This window comes from Electrona antarctica, assembly GCF_951216825.1.
Source record: "Electrona antarctica genome assembly, chromosome: 5".
NCBI lineage: Eukaryota > Metazoa > Chordata > Actinopteri > Myctophiformes > Myctophidae > Electrona > Electrona antarctica.
Window position 1 is genome coordinate 51,202,929 of NC_136810.1, and position 21,871 is coordinate 51,224,799.

The window sequence follows — 21,871 nt, forward strand, 5'->3', positions numbered from 1 at the left end:
CCCCGGGAAATGAAATCCAAGTGGAGCCAGCCCAGACTGATATACCGCGACAGTGTTGTGTGATATTAGTCTGGTTTATTAGCCAGGCTAGTATGCATGTACTATATGTAAACTCTTCATTTCCACTTTCCAGCCATTCAGTTGCAAAGAAAAAAAAAACCCTGAGGGGTCGCGACCCACGGGTTGAGAACCCCTGGCTTAGAGTATGAGGTGTTAACATTTTAAATAGAGTGTCTAGCTGACTCCTGCACATAATGCATTCTGGAAAGAAAGGACATGCTGACAGAAATGTATCTCAGCACAACTTTCCTCACACCATTGATTTACAATACCTAGAAATGCACTCTGAGAGATGCTTTGCATAGGTCTAAACCTGACCTTGACCTTTGAAAGATTTCAGGAAAAAAAAGAAAGAAGCCAAATTAAATCAATAGCACAGGGCCTTGTTTGATCCAGTTCTAATTAAAACCGTCTGCAATTATTGCTGTGACAAACTCAGAGACCTTCAATTACAATATTCACTTGGTATGGATGTCAATTGTGAAAATAATCCTATACTCTTCTACAGTATACTGTATTACTCTAAACGTTGCTGCTATGAATTTAGAATACGTTTTATTTCACTGACATCACTGCTTTACCAGAGTATTATTTATTTCTACTGCTAACTTGAAACATGATTAAAAAGGTATTGAAATCTTGAACGCATATGTGTATTTCTTTTAAGTATTGTCTCCGTTTGACAGAGACAAAGTGCGAGTGCAAGCATGCGTGCGACGTGCGTGCATGATGTACACTTGTGTTGAGGCAGAGCTTTTATGTAACTTTGAGACAAAGAACCAGGAAGCTTAGGTCTAAAGGTTTTTTTCCCCCCTTCCTCATTCTTGGAATAATGTACGTTTGGTTTGTTATACAATATTTATATTATATGCTATCCTTCCATTTCATGTAAGAGTCCAACAGGCCTTATCGCCAGCACACAAGCAGCTGATTTGGGTATACTACATGCAGCTGATTTGGGTACTAATCAGTGATAACACGGCCCACACCTGGAACAGTCCTCGCAAATGTTAACTGCAGAACCACAATTAATCTTAAAGTCCACACAGACATCAATGGCCAAATGTATAATATTATTTCATAACACAAATCAATCTAATAATTCTGAATTAATAATTTGCTCTTTGAAGTTGACCTAATTTTGTTTTTACCTGTCTTGAGGTAGGTATGTGAGGCTATTCTAAGCTATGGTTCATAAGGCTGTGTACAACAGTGATGCGACAGTGATGTCATTGTTACATCAACAAAGTATGAGTATTAAGGAAGTGGGTAGTAAGGCATCCTGAAGTATTAGTTCAATCTAATCAGACCAGTTTGCCCAGAAAAGGCGTGCACGCAGGCAAGTCAGGTGCTGTATGTGCACGCACACACACACACACACACGTGTGTGTGTGTGTCACAGTGTGTGTGTGTGGGCAGATATGTATGCGGAGTATATACAAAGACTCACAGAGTGCCTTGAAGAGACAGAGTGGTATAGAGAGTGAATGAGTTACGACAGGATAAAACACTGATGAGAGCAATGGGAGACAAGTTCTGGACCTCTGCCAGTAATTGTCTCATTTTGGAATTTTACCAGCTGAGCAGCATGGATTTATAGCACTGTATAGTATGTACAGTATCTGTATTCAAACAGAAGAGTGGAATTTTCTTCACTTACTGGAGGTAAACTGTTCCTTTATTTATATTTATATATATTATTTTATACATGAGTATATATAAGTTATATATATATATATATATATTTTTTTTTTAATATATACTATAACAAAACGCTGTGGAAATGGTTCTAAGTGTCCAGACAGTGACTGTGTGATACTATGCTATATTTTACATATAATGTAGTATCACATTCAAATTATTATAGATCCAAAGCATTGAACACTGTTATGTATCATGTGTCCATGTTATTTTATGAAGCTGCACTATACTGTATATTACTAGTAGGCAGTGGATACTATGATGTTGGATGTAAGCCATCAGGTACCCTGGTACTGCCAGCTGAGCACACCTCCCAGATCCCCTAAGCGTAACCACACCAAACCCATGCTTAACGTAACCATTACTATTAAACAGCGCTTAACTTATAACTACAATGAATTAATTAAACCCACGCCAAATGAATACCTGAACTTACTATGATTGCCCCACTCAATGAGATCAAAACGGAGACATAGTTGTGGCCTGTGTGAAGTTTCTCCGTACAGTTAACTTTGCATAACATAACAGCATAATTTCTATTTGACTAGACAGTTCCCAATGGGCCATGATGAGTATATTATATGTCCTCGTGGCAGTATCATAGTAATCTCATTTTCCACCCGTTACTGTTGAGCTCAGAAGATCGTCTATTACTGTAATTGTTCAGAGATGCACACCAATCAACATTTGGTTTAATAAAAAGTCCGGAATTCAAAATGTGCTGTGTAAAAAAAAAAAAGAAAGTGACTAGTAAAGTTGAAATAGATGTAGTGGAGTAAAAGTACAATAGTTAGATCAGAGATGTAGTGTAGTAGAAGTAAAAGTGTTGGAAATTGGAAATAGTAAAAGTACTTCAAAACCTTACTTAAGTACTGTACTTGAGTAAATGCACTTACTGTAGTTACTTTCCACCAATGGATGAGTCACATCACTGTATAATATGCCTTTGTTTTCTTGGAAAAAAAACATGATGGGAACTATGCACAAAAACACATTTCACCCACTTTTTTACTTGTAAAACTGATGTGACAATAACGCTGATTCTGATTCTGACTCCTACTTGGCCTCACCTCCCGAACCCACCTCACCCCTGCCCACTTTGACAGGCTGGAATGGCTTAGGTTGACGACAGAGTACAGCATCTTGCAATGGGTCTGGTCCACAAGATTCCATACACCACCAAGATACCCATGTACCTGTCTAGATACTTCCTTAATGTTAACGAAGTCCACACCCACAACACCAGAGGGAGTGCAACGAACCATGTACAACCCAGATTCGGCACAAACAAGGGACTAAATTCTTTTCGCTCCTATGCCACCAAAATGTGGAACGCCCTACCAACAGTCATTAAGACATGCGAATCCCTTGACTCCTTCAAAACCGCTCTCAAAGGGCACCTACGGACGGCTGCAATTCGAAACTGGCCCCCGTAAAATCTGAATCCCCCTTTTTCCCCTCACTGTATATGTTTCTTTTCCCTTTTTACCTCCTTTATGATGAATTCCTGTTCTGTTCTTTGACTATATAGAAGTGTCTATTTGTACGTCTCTAAATGTTTTGATGAATTGAACAAGGTGGACCTTCTTGTAAACAAGTGTAATGCTTAATTGGGTCGTCCACTCACAGTTAACAGTCTTTGTATTGAGTTTGTGCTTGAAATGTACTGTAATTCTGCAAACTGTTAATATACATATTTCAATCAATCAATCAATCAAAATCTGATTCTGTAGGCCTACCTGTGTTGACTATCTACCTCATGGAGGTAGATAGTCATGGCAATATTGATGGACTTCCCTGTGATTCTGCTGACTTCTGGAGAGCTGAAGATGCCCTTCTCAGACCCAGTCAAGTACTGCCTCCTGGGCCTCTCTGTGCTCCTGCTTCTGGTGGCGGTGGGGATCCTGCTGTGGCAGGTCTCCATGTGCTGCGCTCAGACACAAGCTAAGCAGGATACTGGTGAGTTCTGGAGAATCAATAGAATATAACATAACACAACAGATTCTCTGATGAATTGAAAATGGAGTACCCTTATGTAGGCTAAACAACTCTTAGTGCTTTTTCTGGTTTTATCCTCTTAGCAGATTTTGTCTGGCCCATGTACTTTCGTTGAACTGTACCCAGATTCTACAAACTGTTAATAACAATCAATCAATCAATCAATCAGTAGAGCAGTGGTTCCCATATTGTTCAGGTCGAGACCCAAAAGGGAGATTAGACGTTTGTCCGGGACCCAAAATAGTGAAAATAGCAGATCTACAAGCACACAACACGTTGCTTCGCACCACGTTGTGAGCTTGTAGATTGGCTATTTTCACTAGTTTTCTTTTTTTTTAATTCATGGAATTTCTTAGATTTGTTTGTTTGTTTTAAAATGTATAAACTTGTTTTACATTAAAAAAAAATCTTTTGAAATATGTAAGAAAACAAGAAAGAAGAACCCAATGTTTGGAAACCAGTACAGTAGACAGTAGACTAGAGGATGTGCTCATAAAATAAATTAATCATAATACCTTGCCCTAAAATGTGTTCTAAACAGCTAGCAACCTGCCTGATGACATGTCCTCAACACCTGGAAGTTGGCCAGGAATACCAAATACTAAGGTAAGACCTGACATAAAGAATGGAGCTGCATGGTGACTATTTAGTGATGTAGGATTATTAGGAGCACAGTTGGGAGTGAATTTATTTTGAACATGGTCTTACATGGCCACACATTTTGTTAAGAATTAAAGCTTTGCTTAGCAGTTTTAGGTTTTAGAATTTAGACCATCTGTCGATCTATTTGCCGGCTTGAGTCTGAAATGACAACTTACATTTTAGTTGATAATCTAATTGGTTCTCAAACCTTTTAATTGCGAGGACCCCCATAACTCTGAGTGTACACACCTTGTACATTGTACAAATGGACACTCTCCGTTCACGTAGTCTACTCACTAACACTCCCAGAGTTAGGGTCCATTTAGAACCCCCCCCCCAAGGACCCTGGAGGGTCCATGGACCCCACTTTGATAAACGATATGCACACGGCTGCCATCTTGCCAGCAAGGTACTAACTAGCTGCAACTTCCCATAGACAGCCCATTCATCCAAACAGAACAGTCCTATCTAATTGTATCAAATAACATCAAACTCACCAACATTGCAGCTGTACGGAAAGCTTGAATTATCGTCTTACTATCTGCAAAGTGTTTGTTTCATAAAAATCCACCGTATGCGACTTCCTGTCAAGAAATTCCTTGCAGATGATTACTTTTCAAAGTGTCAGTTTGGAAGCACTCGTTATCAGTAAAGCAACCTCCTGCTGCCTCCTGCATTTTATGTGCAAATTCAAAACAGGTGTTATGCATGGGCTGTTGAGTGATAGTCAACGAGCACTTCCAAACTCCAGCACTTAGAAAAAAATCATATGCAAGGAATTTCTTGACAAGGAAGGAGTAGCTCATAACATGTCTACAGTGGATTTTTGAGTGGTGCAACCACTCCAAGGAACAGCAATGTCACTATGGGACTATGTGACTATGTTACTATGGGACTACCGGTATGTTACTATGTTTAGAGTACCAGTAGGGGCAAAAGTGGCGCTGTTGTGCCAGAAACAGAGAGAGAGAGATAGTGCTGCACTGTTGCCTGCTAATGAGAGAGAAGGGGGGGGCAGGGGGAGAGGGGAGTTGCAACACTCAGTTCACACGGGTGTGATTTTATTAAACAAACACATTGCAGATAGAAAGAGGATAATTCAAGCTTTCCCTACAGCTGCAATGTTAGTGAGTTTGACGTTATTTAATACAATTAGATAGGATTTTTCTGTTTGGATGAATGGGCTGTCTATGGGAAGTTACACCTAGTTAGCACCTTGCTGGCAAGATGGCAGCCGTGTGCATATCGTCAATAGAGCTGGGGTGTCAATGTGTCCTTGTCGTTGTCTGGGGCAGTGGGACAGCAAAACAGGACACATTAAATTGCAACCAAAGCGCAATACAAACATAATTGACAGAAATAAATTAACAATCAGGCTTTGCTGATTACAAAGACATTTGAATGACATCATAAAGATGGAGGAAGGTAATAATGTATGTGCAAGAGAGAGACAATTGAGGCAACAGTGGAGATGATATATACACAACAGCTAATCACATGTACTTAAATGACTGTACAAAGAACTTGCACTGCACACAAGACTTATTATTATTATTAGGGCTTAGAACATGCCTCCTGGTGGAGATGTGCACTTTACTGAACACAGTGAACAGTGAGCACATCTTTCTAGTTAACCACTTTTTTTTTTTTTAAATAGTTTTTATTAGGCTTTTTGTATTATGACATAACTTAAGAAAATAATTGACAGATAATGAGTAATTAAGTGACATACAATACATAATAAAAAAGGTACATAAATGTGATAAAGAAAAAACAAAACAGTTAAACATTGACAAATGTGAACAGACAAACAAAATAAAGACAACAGGACAGACATTCTTGCTCTCAAACTCTCCCAACCCGACATTCTTCTTTTTAAATGAGAAAATAAAATAAGAAAAAACACTCAGTTCCTTTCTCCTTTTTTTTCTTCTTTCCAATTTTTTATTTTGTTATCTATTGTGTAGGAGGGGTTAGCGTGCACCTATTGAAATAGTCAATGAAGGGTTGCCATGTCTGGTAAAATCTATCTTCACTCCCTCTCAATTCAAACTTTATCTTTTCCAATTGCAAATAGTGCATAACCTCTTTCATAAGTGTAGTGTGAGTCGGAACATGTGCTTGCTTCCAGTTCAACAGTATCAGTCTGCGAGCCAGTAGAGTCAAATATTTTACCATGTTATATTGGAAAGTAGACAATTTGACCCCGGGGCTTTTAACTCCTAGAACTGCTGTCAGTGGATCCGGGTCAAAAGGTTTTCCTAGTTAACCACTTTAAACCCATCTACACTAATACTTGATCTGGGTCAGACCTGTACTTGTTATGCTCTTTTTCTCCTCTGCACCAAATCTCTTCAAAAATAGCCGATCTACGTTACAAGCTCGCACACGTTGCGAGTCTTGCGACAGGTTGACTTTAGGCCACAGCGTAATTCTGTATGGTTATCTATCCGTGTGTACATCAGGAGGCGTGCTTGTCTTGTACATTGTGTAAACTGTTTAAACACTGAGTGTGTGTGTGTGTGTGTGTGTGTGTGTGAGTTCTAGAATAGTTTGCTCAACTAAAAGATAGATGACACCATGCAGGCAGTCATGAGTCTGAGTATAAGAAAACAGACTGTGACTGCTGTCATGTCCAGTGGTAAAAAATAGAAAATAATACTGCCTCGTAAAGCAATATGTATTAAGAGTATTTACGTATATATTTTTTATTAGTGCTGCAATTATGAACATCTGCATTTGTGGGTATATACGCAGATTATGCACTGTAAATACACACACAGTATATATATATGTGTCTATATGCATGCTTGTGTAATGTGTACTTTGTGCGTGCGTAGCCGTGCGTGCGTGCTGACCTCCCCCAGGTAGAGGATGTATGTGTAGAGTCTCTCAGGCTGAGTCGCTATCTCTCTCTGGGTTCCTCAGAGAGCGTCCTGTCAGATGGAGATGGCTCGCTGGACGAGCAGGCCAACCAAGAAACGGTAAAGAGACCACGACATTCCTGCTGCCGCTTTACAACGTTCTCTCTCCCTCCGTTTCGTGTGGAATGGAAAGCTTGCACGACAAAATGCAAACATACTGTATATTCTCCTCGAGTCCATATCAGCTCTGCCCCAGCTTGTGCTGAGTAACATTTTTTTTTTTTAAATGTTTTTTTTTTTGGCTTTCACCTTCATTTTATATATTTTTGAGTGGTGCAACCACTCCAAGGAACAGCAATGTCTGTGTTAACCTATGTGTGTGACTATAAGTACCAGTAGGGGCAAAAGTGGCGCTGTTGTGCCAGAAACAGAGACAGAGAGATAGTGCTGCACTGTTGCTTGCTAATGAGAGAGAGGGAGGGGGGGAGGGCAGGGGGAGGGGGGAGAGGGGAGTTGCACCACTCAGTTCACACGGGTGTGATTTCTTATGGAGGGATAGAAAGTAGGCTGACAGGAAATGGGGAGAGAGATGGGGGGGGGGGGGGTGACGACAGGCCGTCGGGATCGGGAGTCGAACCCGCGGCACACTCCAGACTCCACACTGGATTACCAGCCAAGGTGCCTGGACCGCTGAGCCACGTCCCAGGCCAACAAATTGCTATACAATTTACAATTACAATTTATGGAGCATTCCTACTTTTTGCTCTTCGTAGTGTTTTTTTGTCCAGTTCTATAATATTTAATATTTTGAATGTGCAGGGTTTCACACAATCAATGTTTGTAAGAGCTCCTCACAGAAACATTCCCTCGGTCCCACATCAGAACACATCTACAAACCATTTTCACCTCAGCATTGTTCCTCCTCTAAGGAAACGTCATTTTGAAGCTAAGACACTCTGCTCTCACCTCCAGCAGGAGATCCATGGATCTCTGCGGTTCTCCCTCTACTTTGACCAGCTACAGTCTCGTCTGGTGGTCACCGTGCTGCAGGCAGAGGGGCTGCATGGGAGGAACCAGACCCGTAGTCTGCATCCCTTTGTCAAGCTACGACTGATGCAGGCAGGCTCTGAGGAAGTGGAGCATCTTGTGGATGATGAGGTAATGGACCCTTTTATAGATTTGTCTTAACAGGATATGTCTGTACAATTTAATAATGAGTATGTATGATTTAGGCGCACCAATAGCAAGTATTGACAAAACTTGACTATAGAACCATAGATCCGATCCGACCGGATCATAAACCCGGAAAGGAATGCTTCCCAGGCTAATGTATCCAAAGCTGACTTCACCCTGCTATGACACACCTAAAATAATGCCTTGACTGCCTTTATTTTTAAGTTGTGGTGGGATATTTTGTGTTCACCAGTGCCACCAATTGCTTTAACTCTGTACAAATATTCCTATTCCTTGGTTTCCCTAAAATTGTTTTCTCATTCCTCATTTAAGCCTCTCTGCTAAAGGTGTGCATTATTAAGTACGTTTACTCATTATCGTTATCTTCCTAGGGCGAGGGCATAAACCGAGATGCCTTGTGGGCGGTGGTGCAAGAGTGGCAGACGCGCATTGTGAAGAACAGCTCCAACCCTCTGTTTGGAGACAGGTTCATCTGTAGCCTGGAACAGCTGCAGGAGCTGCATCGTGTCACCCTCAGGATGGAGGTAGGCCAACTACACTCAGATTTCTAACCAACAGCAACAACATTCCTCAGAATAGTAATGAAAATTAGTCGGCCTATATCTGCTTCTTTACATACAAACGACACAGTAAATATTGATCACGTACGTATGTTAATGAACTAAACGGTGCATTTGTGTAGGGTGCGACAGTTCGAAACTAATCGATAAAAGATCTGAGACGTGGTGGAGTAGAAGTAAACATACTGGAAATTGGAAATAATCAAGTAAAGTACAAATACCTTAAAATTGTACTTAAAGGGGCATTCCACTCATCATGTAAGTATGAAAATAAATCATTAACATGGTGAAACACATCTTGATGACATCATCAAGATGTGTTTCACCATGTTAATGATTTTTTTTCAGACCTCTAGTTCTAGGAAACACAGAATGGGGGGGACTTTTTTATTATTTCCACACAACAGCTCTAAGGTATATTAATGACAGTAAAATGTTGAAAATGAGTGGAATGCCCCTTTAAGTACAGTACTTAAAAGTAAATGTACTTAGTTACTTTCCACCACTGCTGATACACCCATGTGATTCACAGTACTACCAAGCCTGTGTGTGTGTTTGTTGATTGTATCCGTGTGTGGTTTCAGGTGAGGGACTTCGATAAGTACTCCCGGCATGTCATCCTGGGAGAGGTTAGGGTTCCTCTGGGGGAGTTCAAGCGTAGTTCCTATCCTCTGGAGCTCCAAGAAGACCTCCAGACACCTCAGAAAGTAAAACGCAGACGCAGAGACATACTATGATACTAACATTACATAATGGCACATACATGTTGTACACACACAGACACAGATATGCAAACATGCATGCAGTTGTGTTTGCACAAACGTACAAACAAGGACAGGTTATCTTTAGCAGCAGCATATCAAGACGTACATACTCTGACGCCACCCTTTCCTTACTCTCTACCACTAGGATCCTGTGGGGGATGTTCTCCTCTCCCTTAAGTTTCTTCCCACTTCTCAGAGGCTGGAGGTTGGATTTCTAAAGATCAGAACTCCGCCCATTGACACACACACAGATACAGGTAAATATCACACACACACACTGAGTGTGTAATACAGACAGAGTTGTCAGTTGTCACAACATCACAATCCCTGCAAGGCACGAGAACTCCAATCGTTAACCTGTCTTATCCGTGCTTGATGCATTGTACAGCCCTGAACGCCAGGATCAGCCTTCAGTGCAACCAGTGCAAGCGACGGCACCAGAAAACCTCTGCGGTTCCCCGGCGACAAGTGACCGTCTTCAACCAGGTGCTCATGTTCTCCCTGCCAGAGCTTCCTCTTCAAGAATGCCACATCTTGGTCTCTGTGTATCAGTCGCAGCTGGCAGCTAGTAGGAAGTCACCCAAGCATCTGATTGGCCAACTGAACATACGGAAAGGGAGGAGTTCCGAGGACCAGCACTGGAGCCTGATGATGCAGTCAGTCCGCCAGCCAATAGCAAAGTGGCATCAGCTTTTGATTTAGAAATTAAAATGGTGCATTTATATAGCGCTTTTGTCCAAAGCGCTTTACATAGATTGTGCATTACATTCACCCATGCATACACAGATGGCGGAGGAAACCATACAAGGCAATTAGGGGTTCGGAGTCTTGCTCAAGGACACTTCGACACTCAAGGACACTTCGACACTAACACAGGAGGAGCCCAGGATCGAACTGGGAACCTTGCGGTTCCCACCCGGACGCTCTACCAACCACTCTACCCCTGCCGCCCGTGCATAGTGGGCAGAGCATGGATCCAGCCCAGTATTGTCAGGGTTAAGGGCCAATCATCAGGACCGCGTGTTAAAGAATATAGCTGTAACTGTATGTTATTATGAGTCATACATATTTGTTGTTGGTGGCTGTTGGTATCTTGAACCAAACACAAATTGGGAATAGCCAGGAGTAGCTTAGCATGTCAGAGTTCATATTTTAAACATTTTCTATACAGAACTTGCCAATGAAACAAAGGCATTATATCATTGTTCTCTCAAACATGGAATGCCATGATATTCTTTCTTTCTGATCATTAGGTACTATGATAGATCATAGATTATACTAGGGGGAAGATTTTTCTCAGTGTACAGAAAGTGTTAAAAATATGTTTTATGTAGCCACACCCAGCAGTTCATTAAGTATGCCTTTTTTCAGGTGGGTGCAGGTGATCCACCTGAACTGAAGCCACACCCACAGCTGTTGTAGTATGATAAAGGGGGATGGGATGATATTGTGATGTCACTAAATCTGGTGTATTTCGATTGGGCCTTTTGACAAAAGCCACAATTAGAGCTTTCAGGAAGAAACCAAAAATACACAAGGAAGACATATTTCAATATTCTAACCACACCTGGGGGTCTATTAGAGTAATGTTAACTCCATAGACACAAAACAGAAAAAGTACAAAAATCACGGCACTCCATCTTTAAAGTCAAGTGAATCTCTCATCCCCTTCCAGAAACATATCTACTATCTACCAAAGAGCATCTACTTTATTGTTACAATTATTAGTCTTATGAAGCTCTCCTGTTCCATCATGGACATTTGACTTATTGTACGTTTTGGCTCTGTTGAATTAGCTCCAAGGTGGTCTACTCTTTTAGTGAAATGTCCGACTGTCCTAATCCATATTTTAGAGCCATAATGGCCATGTATTTTCCAAAATATAATACTATCTTTGTCTCAATCACTCCTTCCTTTTTATTTTAATCTTTACTCGTGACAAAACCTTGGAAAAGCTACAAACCTAAAAAAGAAAAATAATAATACAAATAAAAAAAAGAAGAAAAGTGAAATTTGTAGAGCATTTAAACAAGGCTATCCGTCCTGGATGGATCGTACTGTAGATGGTTGACAAGATCGGCTTAAAGAGGTTGTTCACCCCAAAAATGACTTTTCTTCTATCGATTAGTACTCACCCCATACCACAAAGGAGACTCTTTGTGTCTCCATAGGGAACCACTGCTGGTCATCAAATGATTATATAGGCCTATAATAATATAGGAATGCGACAAAAAACAAACAAAATTAATTAAAGTCTCCATGGGGGGAGCAATCGATAGAAAAACTAATATTTTTTGGGATGAACTATCCCCCTTTAAACTTATCTTGCATTTTTGCCATGAAAGAACCTATTGTATTTTAAAAGTTTTACTGATTCTGTTAAACAGTATAATGATTATTTAGTGTCACTAATTGTGTGAATGTATATATACTGTAGCTTAGCTTCTACCTTTTCCTTGTTGTTCTGCAGTCTATAGGCCTATGTATTATATGTTCTATACAAGTGTCTCATGTCCAAACAGCAGTTGGGCTGTTAGATATTGTAAATATTCCAGCATGCTCAATTAATAAATATTATTTTGTTGATCATAAATCGTTCTTGTGATTTTGACTCTCAATTATGACAGTATGCTCTAAACACATACATCATCATTTAAAAAAGGCCCTTACTTAGTTATTTATGCAGATACAATCTGGGTCCCAATAACCGTTGCCAAAAAAAATGGAAAAGGAAACAGCGCCCTCTGCTGATTTTATGGAGGATGCACTTAATCAGGGAAGGTTGTAAGAACAGCTAGGAAAAACATCCGCGTGCACGCCTCTATGGTGCACGCTCACTGGTTGTTGCTATGGTAACGAGACGCAACACGAGAATTAGACTTGCCTACTTCCCGACCTTGCTTCCTGGAACTAATAGGATACAATTCTTCGACAAAAGGTCAAAGAAAGTCCTCTTGAAATATATCATAGCTTTAGAAAATTTCGACAAAGATTTGGAAACATTCCTCACTTCAATTGCGGCTGTTGCTGCCTACGCGCCTTTGGAAATGCCATTGATCATTAAAGACTACTCATGGACACAGACAGAATCGACTGTTTACATAAATGTACCTGTAAAGGGTACGAAAGCTGCGAAAGTGGACGTCATCTCTACAGACGAATATCTAAAGGTAACTTAATCCCAGGGCCATCCGTGTACTACTTCGCTGCGCACGCTATAGTCCAAGTCCAACACTTACCGGAGCCAACCAGTTGTGCTGCCTGCGTGCAGTGCTGATGTTTTGTTGTCTGTTGACCACCCCAGTCGACTTGAGTCAACGTCACATCCATTTTCACATTTTTCAGGTGGGTTGCCAATTTCAGCCATAGCCTACACATTTACTAGCTTTTACACCTGCTGCTCATTTATTTGTCTCATCATCACTCCCAATTTCACTTGTTATGTGGTCCTGTATCCTGTGTGTAAGTCCTGTGTGTCTAAGATCTCTCCCAAGTTCCAAACCTGAAAAGGCATTTTCTGTTTTACTAAAGAGCTAGATAGAGACAAACATGCAGCAATGAATATCAGGATATAGAGCTAACACATTTATTTTAAGAGAATAAATATCCCTTTAGCCTACCCTGCCTTTAAGTGAGAGTTGCTCAGTCAAAATTTGCTTTTAAAACATACATATGTATTTCAAACAATATACTTTACCTTCCTATAACTATGTTGGCATTCCATTTTCAATATGTTAAAGATAATACTTTTATTATACTGCAATCATGTTATTTGTAAATTATACAAATATATATTTTTGATGATGTTATACATAGGTCAAGGCCTCGTATAAGCCCTTTGGGCTTCTTGCCTCCTTTTAGCACTTCCTTTTAATATTTGGCGTTTCTTTTGTATTGTTTTTGTATTGTGCTAAATCAAGATTCAAGATTCAAGATTCAAGATTATTTTATTGCCATGTCAACGAGGTTGATAGGAATTTGTCTTAGGCTGAGCTCACACCTTTCATGCAATTCTCTGTGCTCGTTGGGTGTTGTGTCATGGCCGCCCAGCGGCCCAATGCATTTCCAATGGAGGTCACATGGTTTGACCCAACATTGTGTTGTGTGAGGGGGAGGGGCGCAGTCGTGCGCCCCTCCCCCTCACACAACACAATGTTGTGTGAGGGGGAGGGGAATGCATTGGAAATGCATTGGGCCGCTGGGCGGCCATGACACAACACCCAACGAGCACAGAGAATTGCATGAACCGTGTGAGTGCACCCTAAGGCTGAGCTCACACCTTTCATGCAATTCTCTGCTCGTTGGATGCTCGTTGGATGCTCGTTGGGTAGTGTCATGGCCGTCCCTCCCTAGATGCATCCATTTCCCACAAGGTTTTGCGGGAAGTGGGCGGTGCGCTAGAGCGGAATGCGGAAAACAACAGACCCACGTTTATCTGCGTGTAGTTTTTGGTGACCAATACGGCGATATGTGGAGTTGTACACTGTCATAATAAAACGGATGGCTTTTTACATACAGAATGGGGCACTGGCTTGCTAAATGAATCAAACTTTCTTCGAAAGACGTCATCCTCTTCTGAACAAGCCAACACACAGAATCAGTGCCTTTAAATCTGGTACTGATTGTTGAAATGACTGGAGACAGCCGTGCGTCATTTCATCATCATCATCATGTCCACACCCAAACGCAGAAACGCATTGAACACAGGATAAAATCACTGCAGTAGCAGGTTTCAATTGTAGGCTATATTATACTTGCTTTTATATTTACACTTATGAGGTGCCAATCATATTTTGTAATGAAGGAATAAGTACCGCATTTTAAAAGCCACCTAAATTGTGAGTGGAAGTGGAACATGTTTCTTTCATTGTCTGTCAGCATGTCACACTATGTGCAAAATCCCTACTCTCGACTTTTCTCAATTTAAAAATGATAGACACTTTACCATTGCTCTGGCGACTTGGCAAGTCCTGCACATAAATTAATAGCAGAGTCAGACCTATAGAAGTAACAAGTTGTGAGCTTGTAGAGTGGCTATATTTTCGAGCTGTATAATAAATGTCACGTTATAATGTGTAGGCTGGCTAATACAAGTTCACGCGCGCACATTGTCAGCATGTAGGCACAGTGACATGCATTCAATGGTGCGCCCTTAATTACCTAAACATGAGAGAGATGTGCCATATACGCACGATGCGATTCCATTCACACCTCTCTCTCTCTCTGCACCCTCTCTCTCTCTCTCTCTCTCCTCGCATGACCATGACCATGAAATGGAGAGCAAAATACAGCACGATATAGTTTCACATGCGGCTATGCACACACCACGCATAGACTTGTTGGTGTAGGCTACTGCGCAATGGCATTTGGCCTGGGTGCTTATTGGTAGGTTAATATCCACAGTTTATCCGTAGCGGTCCGCAATGAACCTATTGTTCAAGCTTCGCACTCCAATACAAATTAAACTATTTGAATAAAGGTTGTACACATCAGTGAAATTAACCTCTGGGAAAATCCCTAATTGAGAGAGTGTATAGGCCTGCACCACAGATCATATAGGCTGCATGGCTAACAGGACTTGGGCACTACCCATCTCTCTATATCATTTGATAAAGGCATATTAAAAACATGACTTGTACACCCAATGAAAATATAAACTTCACAGAATATATACCACTTCGAATTATAACAATCGGTTGAAGATTATCTGAATATCACACAAGTAAAATCTCAACTTTTTTGCGCAACGGGCCATTGCGCTGAGGACTGGCAGTGTTTTACATATACTTGAGGACCTCTGCTTGGAACGCGCTGCATGTGGACGCAACACTTGGAGCTTGTAGATACACGGAATGACGATAAACATTTCACAGAATATATACCACTTTGAATTAAAACAATCGGTTGTGCTTAGCACTCGGCACCAATGCAAATGAAATAGTCCGCACTGGACTAGTAGGCTGATATATTTATTATTGGATGCAGCAGAGCAGAGCCTTTGCTCACTGCAGTTGATGCAACATAATACGTTTTAAAGTTGTTAACAGTGATATATAAACATGAACACTTGGATAGATATCTGTGTAGTTTCCATGCAGGCACAAGCTGCATTTCTCACCTAATTATAGTAAAAATGATATGCGCTAATAAGCGGTGACATCATCATTTCTCAAAAGCTCTGTCACTCTAGTCGGACTTTTCTGCGGGGCTCAGGAGACTACAACTAAACTCCGCCCATTGGGATACAAAACAGCCCTTCTCTCCTATTGGTTGGTGGTTAACCCCACCCTCTGTGTTGGGTGGACGTTGGGTGGATGTTGCGCCTACAAGCTGTTGTATGCATAGATATATGGTTGGCTGTGTGTTGACTGCCCCCCCTCCCCCTCATACAACACAATGTTGGGTCAAAGCACGTGACTCCCATTGGTAATACATTGGGCGGCCATGACACTACCCAACGAGCACCCAACGAGCATCCAACGAGCACAGAATTGCATGAAAGGTGTGAGCTCAGCCTTAGTGACATTCATTGCAGTAACGGGGGATGAGACAACAAATTAACTACACAGCTGCAGCCATTATTTCGGCGCTGCCAAGTAGTGGAGTCAAAAGTTAACTTTCCTCTTTGCACAGGTCCATTTCCCACCCTTCCTGTTTGAAGCGTTCCTGTTTGAACCGGTCATTGATGATAAAAGCATTGCGAAGATCGGAAATGGCGTTGCCATTATCATCCTGCAGAAGAGGACCCACAGAATGTGGGAGCATCTGATGATATGTAACTGTAAGTATTCTACCCTTTTGGTGTTTTAACTAAGCATTGTGTTATACTTTAGCTATTGAAAAATAGCAGATCTACAAGCTCATAGCGCGCCACTCGGTGGCGCGCTACGAGCTTGTAGGTCTGCTATTTTTGAAAATTTGAAAAGACATGCCAGGGACCCCCCATAAGAGAAGACTTTTACGGCTCTAGCAGTGATTTAGTCTACGGACCTCCATTTAATGGCATTTCTATCTCTGGGACCCCCAATGTATATTGTAAAATGTTAATTTAACTCTGAGAGTGTACAAATGGAATAGTTACAGACGCATAAGGGTCCATTTGGTTCCAAACTATCATTTAGCTGGGGACCCCCCGGAACTCCCTCAAGGACCCCCTAGGGGTCCCCGGACCCCACTTTGGGAACCACTGTATTAAAGCACACCATTTTACCACATTGTACTTACTTCAGTAAAAGTATCAAATACTGCAATATAGAAATACTCTGTTACAAGTAACTTGATACAAAATAAAAGCATTGGCAATTTTGCATCAAAATATACTTAAAGTATTCATTCTGCAAAATGTCCTATTTCAAGTTTTCAAATTTATAGAAATCTTTTGACGCATTGTGAGCTTGTAGATCGGCTATTTTCAAATTGCCAAAATATATATAGGGTTGAAGTGGTTAATGTATGTTTTGTAATAATAATCCAAATCTACAAACGTTAGCTAATGTTTTCAAATAAATGTAGTGGAGTAAAAAGTACAATATTTGCCCCTGAGATGTAGTGGAGTAGAAGTAAAAGTATTGGAAATTGGAAATATTCAAGTACCTCAAAATTGTACCCAAGTACAGTAGTTAAGTAAATGTACTTTCCACCACTGATTTTACTGCATTGTTCTTGTGACCAATGGACAAAGATGGCCTATGTTAACTTTTTAACAAGGCATTTGGCCAGCTGGACCATTAGTTGCCCGTTGTGCTTTTAATCCTTTTAGCAGTATACCATGAAATGTGCTTTTTTTAGTCATTTTATTTAATCATGCATTATTTTAAGATTATTTTTCTTATTCTTCTTCTTGTTGTAGCACTTTGAGATTTGTTTCAAATGTAAAGTGCGTTATAAATAAAATTTATTATTATTATTATTATGGTAACCTGTTTCAGACAATAAAGATAAAATGAAAGAAATCAGAGAGAGGGCACTCTTGAAAGCCCAGGAGAAGCTGGGAATGGAGACCAAAGCCAAAGCTGCAAAAAGGCAAGACGAAAAGAAATATGCATTGGAAACAATGATGAGGGTATGTTTCTCACAGACTAGTCAGGGCTCTCTCTCTCTCTCTCTCTCTCTCTGTGCCTCTGCACAGTGTCAGCAATCATTTACAATATGTTTGTTTTTAATACTGTCATCATCATAATTATCATTGTGTTCAGCTTGACCAGGAAGAGAGAGACAGGATCCAGAAAATGAAAAATGATGAACGTGAGAAAGCGACAGCAGAACTGGAGGCGTGGAAGGAGAAAAAGGATACAGTCAAAGAACCCCAAGTCAAAATGCCATGTTGTCCAAGAACCAAGTTGGATAAAACAAAGGCGTCTTCAGTTGGACTCGCAGTCAAATGTGGTAAGAAATGCACTGCATGGTCATTACATTTCACTGTACGGCAGAGTATTGGACTCGAGACTCGATGACTCGACTCGAGTCCGACTCGAGTCATTGATTTGACGACTTGCAACTCGACTTGGACTTGAGGGTAAAAACTTGAGACTCGACTTGACTTGGAAGACAATGACTCCAGACTCGACTTGAGACAAGCTGACTCGGACAACTTAAGTAACCGGCCTGTCCGGCAGAGTATTGGACTCGAGACTCGATGACTCGACTCGAGTCCGACTCGAGTCATTGATTTGACGACTTGCAACTCGACTTGGACTTGAGGGTAAAAACTTGAGACTCGACTTGACTTGACTTGCCCACAACAGAAAAACTTGAGACTTGCTTGAGACTTGGACCAAATGACTTGCTACTCGACTCGGACTCGGATCGGAGAGACTCGTGCAATTGTCTGCTGTACGGTTTCTTTCAATACAATCATCATAGCCAGGGCTGGGTGATTACTATTATAGACTTCAAATCAATAGCCTAGAGCAGTGGTTCCCAAACTGTGGTGCGTGCACCCCTTGTGGTGCGCGAGTGCCTTCTAGGGGGTGCGCGACATGAAAAGGCTAATGGTGGTGCTATGTTTTTATATTAAATGTATTGACATATGATGCCAATATATATGCCATATTCAGGTTCATATGGGGCGACTGTGGCTCAGGAGGTAGAGCAGGTCGTCCAATGATCCATGGGTCGGCGGTTCGAATCCCGGCTCCTCCTGTCTACATGTCGAAGTGTCCTTGGGCAAGACACTGAACCCCAAATTGCTCCTGATGTGCTGGTTGGTACCTTGCATCGCTTCCGCCGCAATCGGTGTATGAATGTGTGTGTGAATGGGTGAATGTAATGCACAATCTATGTAAAGCACCTTGGATAAAGGCGCTATATAAATGCACCATTTTTTATTTTTTAATATATGTGCATATATGTGGATAAATAGGAAATATATGTCTCTATATAGCTTATGCAATTTATATTTCCATGTGGGGGGTGCATCAGCTAGATCGGGAGGTAACGGGGTGCATGGCCAAAAAGGTTTGGGAACCGCTGGCCTAGAGCAGGGGTTCTCAACGTTTTGGGCTGGGGACTTCTCACTTCTCGATAATCCGTTATTGGTTCTAAATATCGATATATTTCTGGCTAATTGCCCTGCCCTAATTTATTCATTTATATCTCTGCATGCAGATCAAAGAAGCAGCCATGAAGCAAGCAGCAAGAAGAAAAGACAGGTGGATTTGCCTGCTCCGAGATCCTTTGGAACTATTCAACTCAAATTTACCCCAAGAGTTTTCCCCACAGCACTCAGAGAATCCAGACTGCCAGAAGAGGAAGAGGTGAGGGATTCTTTCATTACCAGTCAGCAGATCCTTGCATGGATTTTAAAGAGGATTAAGTGATAAGGTCTTGGCTGGTTTTATGCAGAGATGGGTGTTGGAAAGCGTTGCGTTATATGAAAAAGCGAATTATGGTAGCCAATAAAGATGTCTCAAACTTGAAGACGTAACGAGAGCTTATTCACAAGCTTTATATACCTTAAGTAAAATATAAAACATCTTTACATGACTTAGATGGGGTGAGGACGTTTAACATTACTTATTTTAGTGGTTAGGTCAAGGTGAAGAATCTTCCCAGTGCTCACTAATCAGTGAAACGCAGAAAAACGAATATGATGAAATGATTAAATTAATACTGGCACAGATTTAGTCGTTCTCATTATTGCCCAGAGTTAGGTCGATGCACAGATGATTTGCTATTACTCCCCCATCTACGCACATAATTGACCATGAAAGCCGAACTGATAGCTACATTTATATACGAGACGGAAGGCATCGTCTTTGTCCAGAATGAAATTAGCATGAAGTTTATCATTCCAAATGTGAACCGATCTTTTTGTTCAAACAGTGGCTCAAAAAGCAAGCGGAAGCAAGACGTGCAGTAAGTGCAGACCTTGCAGAACTGAAGGACTTGAAGGAGGAAGAGAGGAACCCAGACTGGTTGAAGGAGAAAGGAGAGTATGTGATGATGCCTCCTCTAGATCTGGATCAGATTCTAAAAATGTCTTCTACATCCTGACAGTTTTCTGAAAAAGCTATGTTTCTATGTCAGTCGTTCTTCGATTTTTCAAAAATAGCAGACCTACAAGCTCGTAGCGCGCCACTCGCGCTACGAGCTTGTAGATCTGCTATTTTTCAATAGCTAAAGCATAACATAATGCTAACACCAAAAGGGGTTCCCGCCCAAAATGGGTTTTGAATAAGTGCAAGAGTTTTTGGATACATCCGTTATTTCACTCCATTTTTCCCCCACAGCAAATATTTTTCAACCGGCAACTATCTGGGTGCAATAAATGCCTATAACCTCGCGATCAAGCTGAACAGAAAGATCCCAGCCTTGTATTCAAACCGGGCTGCCTGTCACCTGAAACTAAGAAATCTTCACAAAGCCATCGAGGATTCCTCCCAGGTCTGTATGGCAGCTATACTGTGGATCCGTCAACCTGCTCTTTATTGCCCATCACAGAACACAACTTGCATTCTTAAAACACGAAGACGTAAGTGACCCAAATTGGAAAATAAATAACGAATACATACCCCTCACCAATCCTTTTCATCAGGCACTTGATCTACTGACTCCCCCGGTTGCTGACAACGCAGCTGCCAGAGCGAGAGCGCACGTGCGGCGTGGCACAGCTTTCTGTGAGCTGGAGCTCTACGCAGAAGGTTTGTAGGGGCTTGAGCTAAGGCTCCTACTAGACAACATGCTCGCTTTCATTTACTTTCTTTATGAACCATTCTAAATGTCTGGATGTTAGGCCCCATTTACACTGGCAGACAAATCTAGCCTGAATCAGATCTGTGCCACATCGAGATTGAAATCCCATTGGTTTAAATGAGTCCAACATGTGACATGACTCATTTAAACAAATCGGATTCCAATCTGAATGCGGCTCAGATCTGATTCAGGCTGCCAGTGTAAATGGGGCCTTTGTGTCACAGACACATACTGTATCGGAAGAAATAATCTTGACATCCAAGAAGTTGGTCATTAACCACTTTGGACCCTATGATCTTTGTCATGCAACAAATGCCCAAAATAGCCGATCTACAAGCCAACAACTCGTCACGATGTGATAAGTTGTGAGCTTGTAGATCTATTTAGCTCGATAATTCTTTAACATTTCTTAAGATTTATGACATGCCCAAAATAGCGATGCCAGTGTTAAAGTGGTTATTAAAGCAGCCTTGTAGTCTACTCTACACAGTAATAACTGAAGAATAGCCGTCCTGTACTCACCTGTTCTGCTGACCTACAGTACATACATAATACTACCAACTAATATGTTTTGGGACAATGTTTTTACAGGCCTTCTGGATTACCAAGCTGCTTTGCTGATTTCTCCTCAAAATGAATCCCTACAAGCGGACGCACAAAGAATCAGACTCATTATTCAAGGAAGTGACCGTGTTGTTCTATAGTACATTTTCGTCTCATCCACCCAAACAACTTTTTTTCTTCTCTTGCCCTCACCGGAGGCGGTCGTTGCAAGAAAGATGTATTGGCGCTGCTCTGCGGCGACATTGGCATAAGGGCTACGCTTGCATGCGGGCCCTTTGTCTAAGACAAATTTCTTCCTCGGGAAACAAATAAAGAAACTTGAACTTGAACA

The 21,871-nt window shown here is 41.2% G+C and overlaps 2 protein-coding genes across 2 annotated transcripts; both read left to right on the plus strand.

Annotated features, from left to right (window-relative positions):
- Window positions 1–1,587: 1,587 nt before the first annotated feature.
- On the plus strand, window positions 1,588–11,020 carry syt19 (synaptotagmin XIX). The gene is made up of 9 exons (XM_079502106.1): window positions 1,588–1,725; window positions 3,495–3,720; window positions 4,301–4,365; window positions 7,242–7,385; window positions 8,241–8,423; window positions 8,831–8,983; window positions 9,604–9,726; window positions 9,929–10,040; window positions 10,172–11,020. The coding sequence occupies exons 2-9, from the start codon at window positions 3,537–3,539 to the stop codon at window positions 10,483–10,485; spliced, it is 1,278 nt and encodes a 425-aa protein (XP_079358232.1). The 5' UTR covers window positions 1,588–1,725; window positions 3,495–3,536; the 3' UTR covers window positions 10,486–11,020.
- A 1,810-nt stretch (window positions 11,021–12,830) lies between these two features.
- On the plus strand, window positions 12,831–21,695 carry dnaaf4 (dynein axonemal assembly factor 4; the record flags this gene model as incomplete). Its single annotated transcript, XM_079502109.1, has 9 exons — window positions 12,831–12,953; window positions 16,417–16,564; window positions 17,712–17,845; window positions 17,979–18,168; window positions 19,390–19,538; window positions 20,107–20,216; window positions 20,514–20,667; window positions 20,819–20,924; window positions 21,568–21,695. The coding sequence occupies 9 exons, from the start codon at window positions 12,831–12,833 to the stop codon at window positions 21,678–21,680; spliced, it is 1,227 nt and encodes a 408-aa protein (XP_079358235.1). The 3' UTR covers window positions 21,681–21,695.
- Window positions 21,696–21,871: the final 176 nt, after the last annotated feature.